The sequence below is a fragment of the Hyaena hyaena genome, unplaced genomic scaffold (assembly GCF_003009895.1).
Source record: "Hyaena hyaena isolate Hyena2069 unplaced genomic scaffold, ASM300989v1 scaffold_168, whole genome shotgun sequence".
Classification (NCBI taxonomy): Eukaryota; Metazoa; Chordata; class Mammalia; order Carnivora; family Hyaenidae; genus Hyaena; species Hyaena hyaena.
The window spans coordinates 2761837-2784213 of NW_024080800.1; the positions used below are offsets into that span (position 1 = coordinate 2761837).

The 22377-nt window shown below is 46.5% G+C and overlaps 1 protein-coding gene and 1 non-coding gene across 2 annotated transcripts; both read right to left on the reverse strand.

Moving 5' to 3' along the window:
• Positions 1-220: 220 nt before the first annotated feature.
• On the reverse strand, positions 221-21829 carry ACTG2 (actin gamma 2, smooth muscle). Its single transcript, XM_039240132.1, has 9 exons — positions 21783-21829; positions 14152-14313; positions 13202-13330; positions 8224-8334; positions 7890-7974; positions 6238-6399; positions 5273-5464; positions 2847-3028; positions 221-442 (listed from the first exon to the last, which is right to left on the reverse strand). The coding sequence occupies exons 2-9, from the start codon at positions 14275-14277 to the stop codon at positions 299-301; spliced, it is 1131 nt and encodes a 376-aa protein (XP_039096063.1). The 5' UTR covers positions 14278-14313; positions 21783-21829; the 3' UTR covers positions 221-298.
• Positions 9991-10075, reverse strand: TRNAG-UCC. The gene has a single exon. It is a non-coding gene; the product is annotated as a tRNA-Gly (tRNA).
• Positions 21830-22377: the final 548 nt, after the last annotated feature.

Consider the following 22377-nt stretch of genomic DNA (forward strand, 5'->3'; position numbering starts at 1 on the left):
TGCTAGCTTTAGAGTTAGACACACTTGGATTTCAGTCTTGGTTCTGTGGTCTTCAGCAAGTCCTTAACTTCTCTGAGCCTCAATTTCCTCATCCGTAATATGGAGATGTATGTAACTCACAGGATCATTGTGTGGATTAAAAGTAAGGTGTGAAAAGCCCATAGCACCATGTAAAAGCCCAGGAGGGTGGGGAGGGGAGAAAAAGCCCCACACAGAGAAGTAAGGCTTGCAGGTTTTAATGTTTCATCATTAGTAACAGAGCCGTCTCGAGGGGATCCCCAGAGACCCTGTTCTGACTTTAGAAGCACTTCCTGTGGACAATGGAGGGCCCTGCCTCATCATACTCGGGCTTGCTGATCCACATCTGCTGAAAGGTGGAGAGAGAAGCCAGGATGGAGCCTCCAATCCAGACTGAGTACTTCCGCTCTGGGGGAGCAATAATCTGCAAAGAATAAATGTGGTGTATCACCATTAGTCCCCAAGGGAATAGTGAGGTGGCCCAGGAATCCTCTCATTACAGAGCAGGCTGCCTCAGATAAGGACAGCCTCCATGGTCAGAAACAAACAGGGTAAATCTTGTGGTAGATTAGATTGTTGCTCAGATCTTTACTCCCTCCCTCCTCCTCCTTCCCCCCCACTCCCACCCCCCACCCCCAATGGGAAGGATGTGCTGCTTCACCCTGTGAGTTTGGTCTGGGCCCTGTATTTGCTCTGACCAATGGGAAGTGAGCAGATGTGGTAAGAACAGGAGCTTGAAATGGCTTCAGGCTGCAGCCCGGCGGGCTCTCTGGTGCCTCTGTCATCTTCAAGGGAAGGGCTTCCCTTGAGAAGCTGCTGGCCCTTCTGCCTGGGCCCCATCATGCGAGATACGGACCTGACCTGAGCTGGCTAGACCTGCAGGGCTGCCTAGCTGGGCCTGACTTAGATTGGCCGACTCCCAGCTGACCTGCAGAGGCACAGGGAATTAATACTTAGTGTTATGTCGCTGGGATTTCACGGTTGCGTGTGCCTCAGCAATAGATGACCGATGCAAACACCTATAGGGAATGTGCTGCTCTGTTCCTGCCTGGGGTTCAGGTGCAAGGGTGGCTTGGCCGGTCTGAGTCTTAAACTCAGTGAGCCAGTCCACTCACACCCTGCGTCTTGAGCTTCATCTGTCAACAGCCACTAAGATCTGACAAGTTCTCAAGTTCATACACACATGGTTTGTCCTTGCCCCTGCAAGTCCTGCGCTTAGCCTTTAGAAATTGGTGGTCCTGTCAAACAATTTCGAACTCCACCTACAAGCGGATCCAGAAAGACTGCTATTAAAGGGTCTAAGAATTCAGTGCTAGAATAAACCAGACACTGAATTTATTTATTTATTTTTTTTGTCTCCTTAGGCGCTCTCTACATATTTCCTAAACTGCAGAGATCATGGAATTGGAGAGGAAGAAGAGTCTTTAGAAGTTATTTTATTATTCAGTCAGACGAAAGTCACTCAGTCACTCTTTGGACTGACACCTCAAGGACAACACAGCCACTTTATTGCCGCACTGCTCTGGTTGTGAGAAAACTCTGGGCTGTCCTGGGCTGGCAGTCCCCAGTTGCACATCTCTGCTTCCATATCCCTGTGGCCTGTCTCACCTCCCCAGTTCCTCTGTATGGATCGTGCTGACCAGTTTGGCTGGGGGTGTTTGTACCTGCATACACACACCCCGAGGCACCTTTGCTCTATGTCCCCTCCCTTAAGCGCCCTTTCCCCTCCTCTTGTCTTATTTAAGTCACCCTCTCACTGATTGTGTCTACGAATTAGGTCCTAAACTCCTTGAAAGGTGGTACGTGTTGTTAAACTCAGGGCAGTGGCTCACAAATCGGGATATGCGTCAAAACCCTAGTGTTCGTTTATCAGTGTAGGTGATGGGGGCACCCCAAATCTGTTGAGCCAGACTCTGGGGATGAGGCAAGGTAAAAAGCCCCTGCCCCCCACCCCCAGGCTGCCACAACACCCCCGGTATGGCAAGCCTCAGTCAGTACAGCTGCTCCTGTGGCCCCCGGTGACCCACTCTGCTTCCCACATGCTAGAAAGGGGGAAGGCCTTGGACAGCCTTCCTTTGTGAAAAAGGCTCTTAGAATAGATTTCCTCAGATCAAGCCTATTCCCAGAGACCCCCTTGACTGTGAGACTTTGTAACTTTTCACCTGTTCGTTATCTCTGTTCAATTCCCAACTCTTTTTCTGAACCTGCTAGCAGCAAATCTCCTAGAAGCCCTAACACGCTCTGTATGGTTGCCTGGGCTGGGGTGAAGCAGACGATAAGCGGGCCCCTATTCTGATGAGGCCCGTGAGGGGAGCCGCCCTGGTGAGCAGCCGCGTGGCGAGGACTGGAGCCAAGAGGGGACAACAGATCAGAGGCCGTCCAGGAATCAAGTGGTGTCCCTGTGAGTGAACCAGCAAGCTGGCCCACGCCACACTTTCTCTCTGAAACTTTGACAGCCTCCGAGGTAACACCTGCATCCCTTTTAAAGCCTAAAGATGCGGTAGTGTTGCTTCCTTCTTTTCTTTCCCTCTGTTTCCCTCCTCCTGATTGCATCCTCCACCCCCTCAATATTCTCATCATCCCAAACTCTTTCACCCCCTTCTCATATGACATCATGCGATTACGTTTGAGATCCCATGCGAAACACGTCTCCAGGTCACCAGTGCCCAAGGGCCACAACCCCCTGAGATGAAATCTGCCCCAGCCCAGGGCGATGATGAGCCCAGGAGACCACCAGGTTATGGGCCTGGCAGACAGACTTGGGCATCTCCCAAGTGGGCAGGTCTTTGTCCAAAGAACAGGATGGAGGGAAGTGGGGCAGGACCCACCTTGATCTTCATGGTGCTGGGGGCCAGGGCTGTGATCTCCTTCTGCATCCTGTCAGCAATGCCAGGGTACATGGTAGTACCCCCGGAGAGGACATTGTTGGCATATAAGTCCTTGCGGATATCGATGTCACACTTCATGATGGAATTGTAGGTGGTTTCGTGAATCCCGGCAGACTCCATGCCTAGCACAAGTCATAGTATCTCGTCAACGTCCATCACTCCATAAATACCCAGACTTCTAGCTCTTCAGGTGACCCTTCTGCTGCAGCTACGTTAGTTCAGACCCTTAATCGCCTCCCAGATCAGACCTCTAACTGGCTCCCGGTTCCTCCTGTTCTGATTGATCTTTCACATTTATCACCCGAGATATATTTCTTTTTTTTTTTTTTTTTTAATTTTTTAAAATGTTTTATTTATATCTGAGAGAGAGACAGCATGAGCAGGGGAGGGTCAGAGAGAGAGGGAGACACAGAAGCCGAAACAGGCTCCAGGCTCTGAGCTGTCAGCACAGAGCCCGATGCGGGCTCGAACCCACAAACTGTGAGATCATGACCTGAGCCAAAGTCGGACGCTTAACCGACTGAGCCACTCAGGTACCCCACCCAAGATATATTTCTGAGGGAACACTTCAATTGTGTCGTCTTTTTTCAAGCTTTATTGAGCTATAATTCATATATCATAGTATTCAGCCCTTTAGAGTTCAGTAGTTTTTTAGTATACTCACAGATTGTGCAAAATCAAATTTCAGAACATTTTAGCACCCCCAAAAGAAGCTCCATACCCGTTAGCAGACACTGCCATCTCTCCCATCACCCCTTGCCCAGCTGTAGATAACCACTAAGTTATTTTCTGTGTCTATAGACTTGCCTGTTCTGGGCGTTTCATATACATGAAATCATACAATATGCAGCCTTTTGTGTCTGGCTCCTTTCACTTAATGTTATGTTCATGTTAACATTTCATTTGATGTTTTCAAGGTTCATCCATGGTAGAGCCTGTGTCAGTACTTTATTCTCTTTTATTGCCAAACAATATTCTACTGCATGGATATATCCATCATACCATCTTTGACAGCCTCCCTAATTTACTGGTTACATCTAGCTACCTTAGCCTGCCACCAGGACTTTCCACAGTGAAAGGCCTGCATGCCCAACCAGCTCGTGCCCACCTACCTGGCTTTACCCACCTCTAGTCTTTTCTCCGTGTGACAGAATTTCACACTGAGGTTAGAGGAATCTTCCTAAAATACAAACCTGACCTTGCTACACTGCTGCCTAAAAACTTGCAGAGATCTTCACTGTTAATATGATTAAACACCATGCTCTCTGTGTGGTCCAGCAACTCTCCAGTTTCCCGTGCGCAAGTACGTACACACACACACACACACACACACACACCCCTGCTTCTCCTATCATGTCCCAAATAGAGCATGACCTTTCACACTTCCATGTCTTTATATGTAGCCTTCCAACCACCTTGTAGGCCACTCCCGTTCTGTACTCCTTCTGTCCCCAGATACCATCAAATGATACTCATTCTTTAAGATTCTGTTCAAATGTTCACCTTCTCCAAGAAGCCTTCACTGATTTCCTAGGTTTCTGTCACTTTGTGCAGTCGGCATGTAACACTACACTATCAGCATTTGCTCACAGGCCCATCTCTTCCCATACACCCCTCAAGAAAGTAATTGTCCTTGTATTAAATATTCTTATTTAATCCTTGTTGCAACCCTGTCTAGTAGGTACTATCATTATTTCCACTTTATAGATAAGGAAACGGATGTTTGAAGAAGGTAACAGGTCCAAAGTGACAGCGTCTGAAGGGGCAGAATCAGGATGTGAGACCAAGTCTGCCCCCAAACCCACCCTGTTTACCATGGTGGGTTTTGGCCCCAGTGACCTAGCTGTTGGGCCATCCAAGAAGTGTTTTATGTATTAATTAACCTTATTCTTAGTGTTATGTTATATTCCCTATTCTTCTTTTCCTTTATTTTGATTTTCCTATACTTTTATTTAAAATTAGATTTTGCTGGGGCACCTGGATGGCTCAGTGGGTGTGAGCATCCCACTTCGGCTCAGGTCATGATCTCCTGATTCACAAGTCTGAGCCCCACATCTCAGAGCCCCACAGCTCGGAGCCTGGAGCCTGTTTTGGATTGTGCCTCCCTCTCTCTCTCTCTCTCTCTCTCTGCCTCTTCCCGGCTCACACTCTGTCTGTCTCTCTCTCTCAAAAAGAAATAAACATTTAAAAAAATTAGATTGTATCTAGTTGTATTGTTGATGTGTTTTGGGCCCTTCCTGGAAAAATATGGGCTATGTATAAACCATAAACAAAGTGCAGGTGGCTCCTGGTGCTTCTCCTTCCATCCCTCACTGCTCCACCTCCCCTCCTCTCTCGATTAGCAGGGACAGTGGGCAGGACCTCACCTATGAAAGAAGGCTGGAAGAGGGTCTCAGGGCAGCGGAAGCGCTCATTGCCAATGGTAATAACCTGCCCATCTGGCAGCTCATAGCTCTTCTCCAGAGAGGAAGAGGAGGCTGCTGTGGCCATCTCATTCTCAAAGTCCAGGGCGACATAGCACAACTTCTCCTTGATGTCTCGCACAATTTCTCGCTCAGCTAGTAAGAGGAGAAATGACAGAAAGTAGATACTATGTTCTGTTAGTTTGTCCTGTTTTGATCTCCATGAAAACCTCCTCCTCTACTTTGAATTCATTCTTAGGATAAATGTTAGTTAATATTTCATTCCTCTTCCTAAAGTGCAAGTTCAAAATCTCCCAGGCAAAACTTTGCATGGGCTTTTCTCCTTGCTATCTTTACTCTGCCCTGACAAAGCTACAGGCCTTCCTGAGGGCCTTACGGGACACATTTCTGGTCTAGATGTAGGAGGATTTGCTGTGATCTTACAGACTCTAGGAAGGGCGCTGCCTAACATCTCCTCTTGTCCAGTGTGGCCACGGAGGCATGACAACTTCCCCTTAGAAATTCAGACCTTATTTATTCCATGTGTCCTCAGACAAACCATAAATTCCCCTAAGTAATAAAATGCATCATCAGATTTTTGCTACCATTTAGCCCTGTAAAAACCATCTCTGATCCTGGTGTAGACAAAGGTAGCAGGTCCCTGGGGAAGGAGGGAATGATCTGAAAGGGCACTTAAGGAGGCTTTGTTGCCCTCCCCAGGCCATCTTGGTTGGGAAACCTCCCCCATAAATAAGGCTGCGCTGACTACCTGGTCTTGTCCAGAAGCCCAGGCCCAGCCTAGGGGCCTCCTCATCTACCCTAGGAGAGTTTGAGGGCAGGGGGCCCACAAACTTCTCATCAGAGAAGATCTGGTCCTAGATCAGACTTCATTCTGAGCTCAAGTGAGAATCAGAGAAGGGGCTGGATACCTGTGGTCACAAAGGAATAGCCTCTCTCTGTGAGGATCTTCATGAGGTAGTCGGTGAGGTCACGACCAGCCAGGTCAAGGCGCATGATGGCATGGGGCAGTGCATAGCCCTCATAGATGGGGACATTGTGGGTGACACCATCCCCTGAATCCAGCACGATGCCTATGGACAGAGGGGATAGGATCCATGAAAATTTCTTGTCTTTCATCTTTCTGGGACCAGTTGCCAAATGATCCTCAACTACCATATTTTTCTTTAGCAGCTAAGCAAATTCACCCACCATAAGGATCAACAATATTTTTGTGTACATCAATTTATTCTCCCAAATGAGAATGTAGCTTTCTGGAAGGCAAGTAAAACATCTTCCCTTCTTATATTCCTTGAAACACTTCCATAGTAAGGCATACTTGTCAATGTGCATCTCAATTGCACATTCTTTAAGGAGACTGGGTAATTTGCACATCCTTCTGGCATTAAACTAACACATATGCACCTGCATGGAGAATGTTAGGTCTGGAAGGGACTATAAAAACCATCCAATTAAAAAAAATAACATTCTCTACTGATGAAACTTAGTAAACCATGAAGGGAAATGAGCTTTTCAACATAATAAATTTCAATCCATATCACAATTGATGGAGAGACACTGTAACATTGTTATTACATTATTATTATTTAATACAGTCCTAGATGTTCTGTTCTAGCCAATGTAATATGACAGAAAATACAAATAAGAGGTATTATCAAAAGGAAACAGAATTGTCATTTGCAGATGATGAGGCTGTATACCTAGAACACCCAAGAGAATCAACTGAGACGTGGTTAGAGCTAATAAGATGCCTCAGTAAGGGCCTGATGCAAAATAAATATCTAGGGACCAGTAGCTTACACTTGTACAAGAATGCTGACCACAGCATATTTTATACTAGAAAATAAAAACTGGAGACAACCTAAAAGTCCAGCAGTAGAGAAATGGTAAAACAAATAAGTAAATTATAGAACCATCATACATCCCCCATCAGTGTCTTTGTCACCAGCAGTGAAACTATCTTTTCATTTTGCCTCTCCCCCACTAGAGCAGTAGCTCTGGAATGGCAGGGCTGTCTTGTTTGTCATTGTGTGCCCATGGCCTGGTGCAGTCTTTGGTACCTGGTAGGGAGTAATGGAAAATGTCTGAAGAATGAATGAATGAATCATTGAATCAATGAATACTTGAAGGTTGAACAATGTTCATGGAAGCTATCAAGTTCCCATTACAAAATGCTTTATCTTGAAGTTCCCTCTGTTTCCCTGAGCACCTTTCTATACCAAGGGCACATCCACATCCACCATCACAGGTACATGAGCAGAAACATTCCAATACTGCAGGAAAGTGTATGTAAGCTCAGGAGCTGACTGCTGTGAGGGAAACGCCCTTGCTGGATGTACTTGTCATGCTTTGTTCGTATAAATTCTTGCCAGCTCTACTGGGTAGACCTGAATGCATTCCACACGGGCTTCCCTTCTGTTAACCCTAAGCAGGGTTTTCCCTGGACTTTGGCTGTACTTTTGATCCTTTTGAGCAGGAACTTCTGCAGGAGCCCAGCTTTCCCTATAGCACACCCCTCCCCACCCCCACCAGTCAGGAAGGGATCGGATTACAGGCTGCTCACCTGTTGTGCGGCCAGAAGCATAGAGAGAGAGCACAGCTTGAATGGCGACATACATGGCAGGGACATTGAAGGTCTCAAACATGATCTGAAAGGACAATGAAGAATAAAGGATGATTTGGCAGAAATCACAGCACCTCTTGGCTCACAGGATGCTTTGTAACCTTATTAAGGGCAAGGGCTGTGCCTTTTTACCCCACCCCCACCTCCCGTAGGGTCTGGCATAGACTACACACATAGTATGTCCTCAGAAATTTTTGGTGCACTGATGCATGAAAGGGAGAAGGGATCTATTCTGCTTTCTTGTGCTCGTACTTAAGACTTCCTGGCCTCTTACCTGGGTCATCTTCTCCCTGTTGGCCTTGGGATTTAAGGGAGCCTCTGTGAGCAGGGTGGGGTGTTCTTCAGGTGCTACCCGCAGCTCATTGTAGAAGGAGTGGTGCCAGATCTGGTTGAGACAAAAGTCAAATGAGCCAAGGAGTCTCCTATAAATTTCCAATTGGCATAAGCATGCTGGGAGAGCAGGACACAATGTCCACAGCACCGGATGGGTCTGGATAGGAGACTGTCAGTCCTGGGAATTTCTGCTTAACCTTTAGAGTTTTTATATTCGTTTTCAACAGGGCCCTCGGCAGGACTCAGCCCTGGGGCCAATATACTTAGCATGTTGATTATTTCCACAGGAACTTCCCTCCTCTCTACTTGTCTTCTATCTCCCCTGGCTTTTTTTCCTGGGGGCCAGACACACTGCATCTCTCAGTATTCCTTGCTTCCTGGCTTCTGGCTATACTTGGTGGATGGAAGACATCCGCAAGAGGCTGGAGAGTGGGAAGAGGGAGAGAGGTCAGGGTGTTTCTCCGTGAGCCAGGGTCCTATTGGGTGGTGCCTCCTCCAACTCCAGTGACTCTGCCCACTCCTTCAGGTTTAGGATGTAAGAGCTTTCCTCTGTTCCTGGTACTTAGGTGCCTCAACATCCCTTTCTGGTTCCCTCCTCCTGCTCACACCTCTCTATGGGAACCTGACAGATACGCTTGACCTGTCACTGTTGATTACTGACCAGGCTGGTGCTTTAGAGCAGGGTTCCCCATTTCAGGTTGGATGCTTCCACGATATGGGGGGCTAACCTATGCATCATAGGATGCTGGGCATTCCTGACCTCCACCCACTAGGTGCCAGTAGCACCTCTCCAGCTATGACAAGCAAAAATGTTTCCAATCATTGTCAAACATCTCCCAGGAGGCAAAATTGCTTCTGTGGAGAGTCACTGCTTTAGAGGAAGCTATTTCTTCTCACTGTGTCCAATGATCCAAGACAACCAAACAGGACTCTTTATTTCAGAGGCCTTCTGCAGACTGACAGGGACTTAATAGGGCTCTGATTTCCTCAGAGGCGGGGCATAGGGTCATTTACTTCCATTGCACCCATATATTTGTGGACGCTTAGCTTTGTGCTAGGATGGTGCTAACTGTGGTGAGGACAGATATGAAATCAGATACGGTCCCTTGATCTTGCTTTCAAAGTCCAGAGGGGAGGAAAACAGCCAAGAAGATAAAATACAAAGACACACCTGCATTTTGAGTAAAAGAGAAGACAGTTCATTTATCTGGGGGATATGAGTGGGCCCTGTAGGCAAAGGAAGGTCTCCAGAGGCTGAGAGAAGCGCAGTTGAGGCAGAGGAAATGGTATAAGCCAAGGCCCCACCTGTATAAATTTCACAACAGAGATGTGAATGGCAATGACTCTTAATTGAGTGAGGTCAGTATTTCTTCAAATGTGGGCCCCAGACGCTTTGCTGCAAAACCATCTGGGAGGATTGCATTGGGTGCAGGTTCCCAGGCTGGACTCCAGGTCCAGGAATCCGAATCGTGGCTGTTGAAGCCAAATACCTTCACTTCACTTTCATTTCACTTTTTAGAGCTTTTATAAATTACTTTAAAAGTTGAAGATGTTGATAATTTTAAAATTCAGAACTATTTTTTAAAAATTTTTAATTGCTTTATTTATTTCTGAGAGAGAGAGAGATAACGTGACCAGGGAAGGGTCAGAGAGAGGGAGACACAGAATCTGAAGCAGGCTCCAGGCTCTGAGCTAGCTGCCAGCACAGAGCCCGACGTGGGGCTCGAACCCACGAACCATGAGATGATGATCTGAGCGGAAATCAGACGCTCTACCAACTGAGCCACCCAGGCGCCCTAAAATTACAGAACTATTTTTAAGAGAAGTGAAAGTCTCCCACATTTCCATCACCTAAGAATAGTTAACATTTTGGCTTTTTCTTCTTATTAATCTTTCACCTTTAAGCATTTTCAAATTTATTACTATCACTACTTATATATTTCATATACTTATATTTATTTATTGTTATACTATTTTTATGTTTTTACCTTCAATCTTGTTTCCTGACACTTTTCTGTGAGTATAACATATATAATCTCCTTTTTCACAGTAAATATTTCTTTTTTAAATCGAACATTTATTTTTAATGCTTACACAATATTTCATCATGCTATCATATATTTAATCATATTACTATTCATGGTATCTTTGATTTTTGTTTATAAATAATCCTATCATAGCTATCTTGTGCAGATTATATTTTCTTTTTTCTATTTAGAGCGTTTCCAAAGAAAAGAATTTTAGAAGTGGAATTTCTAGGCTATAAGCATGGTGATTGGAAGACTTTAAAACATATATATTTATGAAAGGGGGGAAGGGCAGAAAGAGAGGGGGAGAGAGAGAATCCTAGCAGATGCTGCAGGGCAGAGCCCAATACGGACTCAAACTCACAAACCAAACTTCAGATCATGACCTAAGCCAAAATCAAGATTCAGATGCTTAACCAACTAAGTCATGCTGGCACCCCAGAAAACTTTTTGATTTCTATTTACCAACAAAAAGGCTAAATTACTCTTTCCTCCAAAATAAGAAAGCCCATTTTGCCCCTATCTGCATCCAGGGTTCTCACTCTTAATATAAGAAATAAGTTGATAGGGAAATAGAATACCTTATTCTTTTACTTTGAAAATTTACAATTCTTTCAAATGAGTTTAAGCTTTTTCAGATTTGCAACTTTTTATAATTTTTGTTTGGCGAATTATCTGTTCATGTCATTTTTTTATTTATCTGGTGGAGACGTTGTATCTTTAATGATCAATTTACATTAGCTGTCACTGCCCTGTGAATTTTTTTTGCAACTTATTGTTTGCCTTTTACATTTGGTTATGTTTTTCACATACTAGGAGTTATGATTTTTTAAGAATCACATTTGTCATTTTTTCCCTGTATCACTTCTTTCACCAGAAATTTGATAAATGCTCATGCTTACTATACTGTATTTTTTTTTACCATCTGAACTTTTATATTTAACTTTTATAATCAGTTGATATGTGTTTGGTGAAATGGTATAAAGTAGAGGCAATAAAGACTTCCCATTCCCCCAAATAACTTATCAGTTGTCCTGGAATAATTCACTGACTAATTCTTTTCACCTTTGGTGTTCAAAAATTTCATTTATCATGCATTTCCTCTTTACCTTTGTGCTAGTACCAAACTGTTTTAATTTTTATACTATGTTATATTTTAATATGTGAACATGGCAAGCTTCTCATAGTTTTTCTTACTCATTTTGTTCTCATAAATTTTGCCTTATTTATTTCTCCAAACATAATTTATGATTTCCTTGCAGAATTAAAAATTGTGATTTTTTTTTTTTACTCAAACTCATAGCAACAGAAAGTAGAATGGTAGTTACCAAGAGCTAGGGGGGTGAGGGAGGCAGGGAGATGTTGGTCAAGTGGTACAAAGGCTTATGCAGGATGAATAAATTCTGGAGATATGATGTACAGCATGGTGCCTGTAGGTAGCGATGCTGTCCTGTGCATGTGAAATTTGCTAAGAGGGTATTTCCTGAGTGTTCTCAGTACAAGGAAAAAAGTCACTATGTGAGGTGATAGTAGCTGGAATATGGTGACTCTGACATATATAAATGTATATCAAGTCATCAGCTTGTACACCTTAAATATATACAATTTTTTAAAATTATGAATTATTAGAAAGGCAAGGAGCCTATAAATGAATTTGGGAAGATTTGACAACTTTTCCCTATTCTGTTTTTCTTTGAAGTGCACAATATATTTTTAGGAATTTCTTTATAGAGGTCACACATTGTTACTCCTGTGATAAAATATTTTTATACTAAAATATTTTGTCTATTATGTTTTTGAATTAGATTCTGTTAGATCCATATGAGTAATAGATGCTATTTACTGAGCATGGTGTTCATGCCTTGGGATGGATATTGAGTACCTAATTCAATCTCCAAAGCAACCCTAATGAAGGAAGTGTTTTTATCTACACAAATGGAGAAACTGAGGCTCAGGAGGAAGGACTCGCTCCCAGACCTCCCTGCCACAGACTCCAGGGTCTGTGCTCGTAGCCACTCCATGGTGTGCTGTGAACTGAATCTGGGATTTAGACAAAAGTAGAGCGTATTACAGATTTCACAGCAACATCCTCCTTTCTGGTCGCAGTCTGTTCGAGAAGCACTCTGTGACACTTCAAAAGGCACTCCTTGCAAAAACAAGGATTCTCAGACAGATGTCAGCAGAATGTATCAAAAGAATATTAGAAAGGTTCTATTAGCATTTCCCACTTGTGATTTTGTTGATCACAAACTACCATTTAAAATATTTCCCCTCACCCCTGCAATTTCTTGTGCGTGCGCACGTGTGTGTGTGCGCGCACACACACACACACACACAAGCTTCTAGAAACCCCTAGAGAGTCCTACTTAAAACTTTCATTAGAGAATCATAACAACACAGCTTCAATGCAGCTGCCTGAGGTCATGACAGGAAAAATGAAAGGGAGAGAAACCATTTGCCCCCGTGGAGGCAGCAGCAGCATTAAACAACCTGCTAGAGCGAAAGCTGTTTGAAAGGATGAAGCTGGGCATTAGGTAGGACGGGTCCTCAGATGCTAGATAGGGAGTTAGGAACCTACTGTCAGTTAACGAGGAGCTACTGAAGATTCCTGAGAAGGTGAGTGACATGATCTGATCTGTTTTTAGAAAGACAAGCTTTGCAGCAGTGCAGAGAATTCACTTCGATGGCGAGGCTGGAGACAAAGAAATCAGAAAGCCATTGCCGCCATCCAGTGAGAGCCATTGGCAGACCCATGGGGAGTGGCCATGAGGATGGACAAGAAAGAAGGAAGGATATGACACATTTAGGAAGCACGTGAAAAGACAGAGGGCTGTGGGAGATGAGGGTCATGACGACATATTATTATACTAAAAGGGAGGAGTCCACCAATACCTTCTCCATGTCATCCCAGTTGGTGATGATGCCGTGTTCAATGGGGTACTTGAGAGTTAGGATCCCTCGCTTGCTCTGAGCCTCGTCTCCAACATAGCTGTCTTTCTGGCCCATTCCCACCATTACACCCTGTAATACAAAAGACAAAGAAGAAGCGGATTGGCTGAGGGCTCCACTTAGGGGGATCGAGGCATTGGAGGGTCTCTGAAGAAGGATGCAGATAGGAAAGCTATCTTTCCTCCCTGGAGACAGGACAGAAGGAGACAAGGGTGAGGCAGGTATTGATGAATGTGGAAGTGGCGTGGAGAGAAGGTGGAAGTTTCCTGTGGGCTCCTCTCCTCTCTCCTAAGACAACATCATTTTCCAAGAGAGCAGGGCCTTCCATACACTTCTTCCCTTACCTCACACGCACACGGGGCTAGTACTTGCTCTCCTCGGATACCCTCTGCTTACATGTTTACGTCTCCAAATCTTGGCTCCTGCTCTTCTCTCCACTTGAGGAGACCCTCATCCTCAGCTATCCCTTTTCTACAAAGTCTCTCCTTCTCTGGTCCCTCCACTCATATTTAATCTCTCCCTCATTTGTGCTCCCCCTGGTGAAATATTTGTCTCTATTGTAGCCTGTGATCTCAAGTTAGTTCAAAGAGTGTACATTTCTTAAAGGCCAAGCTCTTATTTACTTGCAGGTATTTTTTATAAGTTTCTTCCAAAGACTTAAGCCAGACATAATACCATCCCTGCATGCCTGGGTTATGTCGGGTTTGGTCTTGGTTATTTCTATTTGAAGGGTCTTACTCTGTTAGTTAATTGGAAGAGGGTCTCCTACCCTCAATACATGCACTCACAAAGCTCACGCATGCATGCGTGCACATACACAGACCTCAGGTGGTCTCCACCATGCAGCACTTACTCCTAGGGGCTCAAAGCCTTGGGTCCAGATGAGCACATACCTGGTGGCGAGGGCGGCCCACAATGGAGGGGAAGACAGCCCGGGGGGCATCGTCTCCGGCGAAGCCAGCCTTGCACAGGCCGGAGCCGTTGTCACACACGAGCGCAGTGGTCTCCTCTTCACACATGGTGAGTGTGGCCAAGTGAACTGGGGGCTGGAGCACCTAGGGGGCGGGGGCAGAAGAGAACTAGTCAGCCACTTGTCAAAAATCATGCTGGAAACAGGCTTCTCGGTTCTGAAGCTCGACTCCATCTCCAAACCAGGGCCCAATTCCACAAACAGCAGACACGGACCTGGACTCCCACTCCCTGGCAGCCCGACTTCTTCCCTCTATCCTGCTGTCCCTGCTGAATTGTGTCCCTGCCGCCCCAAGTCATATGTTGAAGTCTTAATCCCCAGTGTGTCACAGTGGGACCATATTTGGCAGTAGTGTCTTCAGACAGGTAATTAAGGCAAAATGAAGTCATTAGTCTAATATGACTGGTGTTCCATATGACTAATCTAACAGGATGGCTATCTTTATAGGATAAGGACATTAGAAGCGGCTCGCGGAGGAAGGGTGGCCTGAGAGGAGAGAGGATTCTGGACGGGAAGCCCAGTCCCTGCCTCTTCAGATGGAGAAAGCAGTAGTCTGTCAGCCGATGCTCATCGCTGCTTTGGGATGGCAGCAGAGTGGTGAGGGCATTCATTTTCCCCACATCTATTGCAGGTTTTCTTTCTTTCGGGGAGGATAAAAGACAACAGCTGACGACTTGTTGGCATTTAGTGACAAAGGGGAGATGACAGAAGCTCAGGGGACAGTGCACAGACTGACTCCTGGCCTGGGGGTTTCTTGGGGGGGGGGGAGGTGCACTATAGAAGATAGAAAGGCCCTGGGCTCGGGGAGGCCAACTCTCAGCAGTCCAGGGGAAACAGAAGGTGGCTGCTGAGGAGGAAGGCACCTAGAAGCTTCATTCAGAACATTCGATCACTGGCCGGGAAGGAGATAAACGCTACAGAAGCCTGTAACCCTGGCCCCTCCATGGCCTCACGTCAAAGGTGGACAAGGCAAGGAGGAGACAGAGACCCAGGTGTGTGAATAAGAGGTCAGAAAGGCAAAAGTTGAGGCTGAGAAGAAGGTCAGTAACACAATTTTAAGGCTAAAAGGGAGCTCTTCCCCCTTATACTCAAAGCAGAGTGCACACTAGGGAAAAGCCGCTGTGACTTCCTGAATCCAGCTCTGCCTGTGTCCCTGTTCCCCGGGGCTCCCCATGCCCATGGGTCAAGTCCCAGCCCTCTGACTCAGGCCACAGAGCCCCCCAGAGTCTGGCCTGGCCTACGTCTCCAGGCTCATCTTTTCTCTTGCCCCCTCTTGGCCTTCTCACTCTGCCTATGTGGACATTCTTCCTATTCTCTGAACTGTATTGTCTTCCCTCCCTGCTGGACCTTTAGACGCAGGATCTGGAGCACCCTCACCTCACCTGTTTGCTACTCTCACTCCATCACCAGCCAGGCCTCTGCCTGGACATTGTATTTTCATGAGGCCTCTCTGGCCCACCAGTCTGTCAGCAACCCCTCTTCTTGGCCCCACAGCACCTTGAACTTGCAGTGATCAGTGAGCAACTCTGCATATCCTGGCTGGTTTGTAGCTCTGCAAAGGCAGGAGCTGGGTCTGTCCTGTTCTCCCGTGATTCTTCAGTGTCCCAAACACAATGTCTGGCACAGCCTGTGCTCTTAAATGTTTGTCATCCAAATGAAGGAGCAAATTAATCAATGGGTGTTAAGGAGAAGGATTTTTGGAATAACAACGATAGACCAAACATTGGTAACAGGAAATCAAGGTTTAAGATGAGGTGGAGATTGAAGGAAAGCACCTTCCCTGAGCTTCTTAAAACGATATTATTTCTGGTCTGAGCAGTTTCTGGATTGCTGAGAGGATCCCTAACTTCCTACCTCATTAGAAGAGTGGAAAATGAAGATGGGCAAAGTTTGTTCTAATGCTCAAAAAGGGAAAGAAAGCAGATTTCAAAAACATCAGTTAATCTTAATACGCAAGGTAGGCAGGTTTCCAGAAGGTACTATAAAGAAGAAAGCATTATTAAAGAAGCAGTGATTTCTTATAATTACTAGGGTTTACCAAGAACAAATGTTGACAGAGTGACAGCCTTCCCTTCTACCCCCAGGACTGCTGTGGGCTGGGAATGCAGGAGAAGGTGGGAGATATTGACCTTAACTTGATTATGGCATCTGACAAGGTCTCCTGTGATATCCCTATTGATAAAACCATGTGGGCTGAACAATAAATCAGTTAGGCATATTTAAAGCTGCCTGAATTACTGTCACTGAAAGGTGTTAATTAATGGGTCAACATCAACCTGGAGGCAGCAATATGCCTCCAGGCCCCACTCCTAGTCCTTTGTCACACATTTTTATAAATGCGTTGGATGAAAATATGGAGTGCATGCCGAACAAATTTTCGGAGCTGGAAAAGAGTATAGTATTAAATATGTTGGATGAAAGAATCAAAACCCAAGATGATCTCAAGAAACAGAGAAAAGGAGCCAAGTCAAATAATATTAAACGTTAATAGGGTAGATACAAGGTTTTGCATGTGGGTCTAAATAAGCAAACTGTGATAGCTGTTGTTCAACATCTGTAAGCAGGACATGGGGTGTTATGGACAAGGAGCAGTACTCTATGGCCAGGATAAAAGCTAACCCCACCTCTAGCTGGACTCCCATGTCTGATTCTTGCCCCCCCGCCCTCCCACCCCCGCCAGCTGGCAAAGGTGTGGGAAGGTAGGTTTGCATTCACAACTGAGGAGTGTCAAATTGTACTGCATTTCAAAAAGGAACTTCTAAAAACCTTGTCAGCAGTCTTAAAAATGTACCTAACTTTTGACTCCACAAGGCACTTCTAGGATTTTATCCTTGGGAGACCCTCAAAGATTTGGCTAAGAACGAGTTCATCACAGCTTATAATAACCAATAATTAGAAGCCACCTAATATCAAAAGAAGTTATTGAACAATAAATTGGTTTGTAAAGTAATGGCCAGAAACCTTTGTACAATGGAGAACACAGAACAGTGAATGCAACAGAAAAGGCATGAGCGGCATTGCTAGGTGAAACATACCAGTATTTTCCATGTTTCCATTTTTGGTAAAAATGTATTTTTAATTTTTGAAACTGTGGGACTCTTCACATAGATTATCTATTTAATCCTCATAAAAGCCCCAAGGGAAGATATTCTTATTCCTATTTACAGATTTGGAAACCAAGTCTCAGAGAAGGGACAGAACTTGGCCCAAGGTCTCTCAGCCAAGAAGAGGCAGGGCTGGCATCAACTCAGAACAGGTTCCAAGGCCGGAAGCTGCCACCTTCCTTAGTGAAACTGTCCTAACTTCTCCATGTTTGGTGTTTTTGCTTCTGCCTCTCCATCTCTCTAGAGCCGTTGGCAGCAAAAGCCCTAAACAAAAGGATCTGTGTTCACTTCTTTCTGAGCCTCTGCACCCCTCCTATGCCAGGACTAAGTTTGGGTTTATGTTTACAGCCCCCAAACTGAACTCAGTGCTTAACACACAGCAGGTGCTCAATAAATGTTGGGTGATAACCCCAGCATCTGAGTGGCCCCTTCCCAGACCTGATCTGCCCTGCCCCTGGGATCCCTGTGTCCTCGCAGTCCAGTCTCCTGACAGCTTGCTCACACGGGCCTGATCTGAATCACATGGGGACAGTTTTCTCTCCACCAGCTGATTGGCAAATGGTTGCACTGCCCTGTTCCAGCAGGTGGTCCACCGTGAAGGGAAAACCACCTCAAAAGCTAGAAGTTGGCCGAGAGGCAAAGCTGCATCTCTGTGACTATCTCCCTCTAGGGTCCCCTCAGCATCCCTCTCTGGTGTGATTTGTAGTTCAAGCCTGTCTGGCTTTTCAATGAACCCTTTTGTCTCCCGCTGAGTTCCCCACACACAGAAAGAGAGTACTGGACTTTGTTTCCCAAGCGGAGCAGCAGCTGAGACAAGCCACAAAGCAACTTAAAGCTGTCAAGTTGACAATGCCATCCTGCAGCACTTTAGCTGGACTTAAATCTGCTTTTTTGAAGTTAGAACCAAATGAGAAGTGACAGAGGTGAAGGCAGGGGTAGGGCTGCTGGCCTGGGGCGGGGCCTCCACGGGGCCCCACACTGCCTGGGAAGAAGGGTTTCACCACGGAGCCAGGCTCTCCTGGAATGGCTTTGCCAAGAGAAATTCTAGACCTTCCTCAGCTGCTTGCTGGTAATCTGTGGCTAGGCTGGAGCGTGTCAGCTGAACCAGAGCCAAAGTCACTGCGGTTTCCTGGGGTCACAACCGCTCTGCACTCACAGAAAGCCAACAGAATTGTTCTGGCTCTTTCAGCACGTACTACATCTGGTCTTCACTGAGGATTTCACAGAGTTAGAAACCCAGCTCCATCCCCGCCCCTAGGGTGGCCCAAACCCAAAGACACAGTGAGTGCAAAAAATGTATTACCTTACTCATCTCTCTGGCCACCCTCAGGCAAACACGAGGGCAGAGACATTAGCCCTCGCCCACCCCCCAACCTGTCACTCTGGAGACTCTGAAGGAGATTTGGCTTCAGAGTTCCCTCCAGCTCCGCTTTCTTTCCCCTTCTCCTCTCTCAGGGCACCCCCTTCCCCTGAATCCCCCTCTGGCCTTCAGTTTCCTCAACTGTAAGACGGAAAGGGTTAACATCGATCTCCTGGGATCATGGAGCAAATGAAATGCCATTATTTCGAAAGCGCTTTAAAATTGTAAATTGGGGACAGCAAACTAGTGCCTATCTTTGTGCACCCCACCAGCTGAGAATGATTTTGACATTTTATCAATAGTTGCAAAAACGCCAAAGAATAATATTCTATGATCTGAGAAAAATATATGAAATTTGAATTTCAGTGCCTATCAATAAAGTTTTATTGGAATACGGCCACATCTGTTCATTTACAGACTGTCTATGGCCGCTATCCCTACGATGGAAGCCTTGAGTAGCTGCCACAGAAACTTTTAGACTTGCAAAGCGTAAAATATTTACTCTCTGGCCCTCCTCAGGAAAAGTTTGCCAAGCCCTGCAAAATCATAGTTCTTATGATTCCTCTTACTCTTCTCCATCAGAACTTGCTCCCACAAATGAAGTCTGTCATATTGGAAGGGTTGAACCATCCACTTCACAGATCAATGATTACTGAAGGGAAGACAGAATTTACGCCACTTTCCAAAGGCATTTTCATTTCAGTGCAAAACGTAAGCCCTAAAAGGAAGGCCTCTCAGATGGTGGGACTTCAAGAGTGGGAGAAATATTTTGGAGTGAGGGCTTCAAACGGCATTCAGCAGCTGCCTGTAACAATCTGCAGACGCACATATCCATGCAATTAGCCCGGCAGAGAGAAATAATTTAACGAAAAACACTCCTGAGGTGAAATTTCTAGCAGCAGCACCTCTAATCAACTTTATGTTATCTTGACTTGGTAGGTATACTTACTTAAATTAAAAATGACTTCTGGTTAGTAATATTTCTTATCCTCAGGAATCTGCCGTTTGGGCCTGTTCTTTTACCCGAGCCTCTCTCACTTGCTTGCCCGGCTCCGCTCCAGTCCAGACCCCTCTCCGACTGCCTGCGGGGCATCGATACCCCAGACCCACTAGGCCCTCGACTCCATCTCCGGGGCTTCGGCCTTCATCTCCATCCTCTACTTGGAACCCCCCGCCCCCGCACCGCGAGAGAATAGCACCGCCCACCCTGGAGGCCACGCCCAGCACCCCGACTCCTCCCACTTACCTCCCAACCAATCCTCAGGCCTTCTTATTTCTAATTCCGCGCCACTCAGCAGTGCCCCAGCTCAGGACCCCTGCACCCTGTGGTAGCCTTCTTGGCCTGTTCCAGTCCAGTCTCCTCACCGCTGACAGAGCAGTCCCTTCAAAGAGCAGATCTCTTGCGGTCACGCTTCTGTGGTCCCCCTTTGCCTAAACCTTTCGTGTAGGAAGCCCTAGTAATCCAGCACTGCCTGCCCCTCTGTCCTAAACTGTCCCTGCTTCCTGTCTTGAAATCTAAATTCAGTGTGGTTGAGCCACTTAAACAGTTCAAAGACTATGCTTCCCTGATGTGGGGACCAGTCCTACTTCAGCACCCAGGTCAGGTAACCTTCCTCCAGGAAGCCTTCCCAGATAACTCCTGGGCTGAGTGAGGGCTACTCCCAGGCTTTATCTGTTTGTTTGTTCATCTCTCCTAGTGATTGCAGAAGCCTCTACACTGTCCCTAAAGAGCAGGAACCTGGCACATAATAAGTACTCAATAAATGTTGGTGAGATGAGCAAAGGAAAGGAGATAAGAACTCTAGCCTCAAAGTCATGATGTCATACTGCCCATATGGTATCCTAGACCTGGCATGTAGTATCTCATTGATCACTGCATTTTCTCCAGTACCCATCCGTCTCCACCAGAGGAAGCTCGATTTCTTTTCCGCTAACCTCAAAGTCTAAACTTGTTTGAATAGTAAAAAGCAAGCACTGAGTGCCTCCTTGTGCAAACTGTGGTTCCAGACCTGCGGCCTCAACATCACTTGGGTGCTTATTAGGAATGCAGATTATCAAACCCCACTCCAGCCTACCGAATCAGAATCTAGGGCGGGGTGTAGGACAATCAGTGTTTTAACAAGCCCTGCAGGTGATACTTAAAGCACTCAAGGCCAGGGCCTGACAGTGTTCAGCTGAGCACTTTATAAAGGTATTGTCTCATTTAATCCCTACAACATCACCACCAAGAAGGTATTATTACTAGCACTCCCATTTTACAGGTGAGAACACTAAGGTCACTGAGTGACTCTGGGCAGTCTGCCTCCAAGGGCTCCACCATTGCACCAAGCTGCCTCAGCCACAAACCGATGTTAGCCACTCTGGTCACAAAAGTGGAAACAGCCCTCTTAATGATTTGTGCGTGGGTGTGTTGCAGGGGGATGGGAAGGCAGGGTAAAGGCGTTGGTAGGTAGTTTCACAGCTGGGTGTGAGCCTTTTGGGCAGGTCACTTAACTTCTCCAGGCCTCAGTGCCCTCAGAATAAATTAGATGGCTCTCCTGTTCCCGCCGGCCCTAAATCTGCATGATGCCTCAGGACACTAGCCCGTGCCCCAACCCTGACTTTGCACATCCCCCAGTGACCCTGAAGCCTTCAAGGACTGAGAAAATTCTCCATTCATCTCAGCCAAGCACGAATCAAAGAATAGTGAGACCCACAAGGGGACTGTAGGAAACACACTTCCATTCCCAGCACAGACATCTCACGGATCCTGGTCCCCTAAAACAGCCTCCCAGGCATTCAGAGCCATGCCAAAGGCTGCGAGGGTATGGGTCTGCTGTGGCCCAGGTGAACAGGGTGAGTAGAGACCACAGGTGCTATATCCCACCCGACACCCAGTTGCAGGGCTGTCTGGGATGCCCCATGGCCAGAAATGCCTTTTCCTGGAAGACAGCAGCATGCTCGGAGGCCCCACTGCCCACCGAGTGCCTTGACGTGTGAGCTGGGCCAGCGTCACGGAGGCCAGGCCAATCTGGAGGCGCCTCCCGCACCCAGGGGGCCAGGCAGCCTCAGAAAGGAAGGGATGGCAGAAGCTCTGTGTATAGTACTCACCGAGTGTACGAGAGGTCCTTCTCCCAGTGACGGAGGGCTGGTGTGTCTTTGGCATAAATACCAGAGCAATATAAAACCCCAGAGGCGGATCTTCTTTAAACAGAGTCCCTAAAAAGGCCAGCTGACGGTGTGTTAACAATATTACCATATAAGGTGGTTTTTTCAATAAATCGGCCTTGGGGGGTGGGGAAAGGGGCTGGGTAGAGTGAATTATCATTTGAGAAATGTATGCAAAAGGACTCCAGTGGCAACAGCCCTGGTGCTGGCGGATTTGTTCCTTTTATGCTGCACTTGCATCAACAAAACTCACACCAGGCCTTATAAGCTGCCCAGAGTGAGGCCAGATACGGCTCCGCTCCTGGAGAGAGAACCATACCAAGAATGGCAGTAGGCCTCCTCCCTCCGCACCTCCCTCCTTAGGCCCTGCTGCCTGCAGCCCCCCACCCCCACCCCGGGTCGGCCTGGGACACTCATGCTGAGCCCCAAAGTGGGTGCAGTCGTGCCTCGTCTGGTACAAGCCCAGGACAGCTAAAAGCTGAAGGGAAATGCCATCCAGAAGGAAATCCCATGTGCCCTCCTTACCCACTGTCCCTCA

Excerpts from the sequence above, each read along its gene's own strand:
- ACTG2 (XM_039240132.1), bottom strand. The coding sequence starts at position 14,277 with ATGTGTGAAGAGGAGACCACTGCGCTCGTGTGTGACAACGGCTCCGGC. Across the intron at positions 3,029-5,272 it reads CTTCCAGCCTTCTTTCATAG|GCATGGAGTCTGCCGGGATT; the intron begins GTGAGGTCCTGC and ends GACTTGTGCTAG. Across the intron at positions 443-2,846 it reads CCAGCACCATGAAGATCAAG|ATTATTGCTCCCCCAGAGCG; the intron begins GTGGGTCCTGCC and ends TATTCTTTGCAG.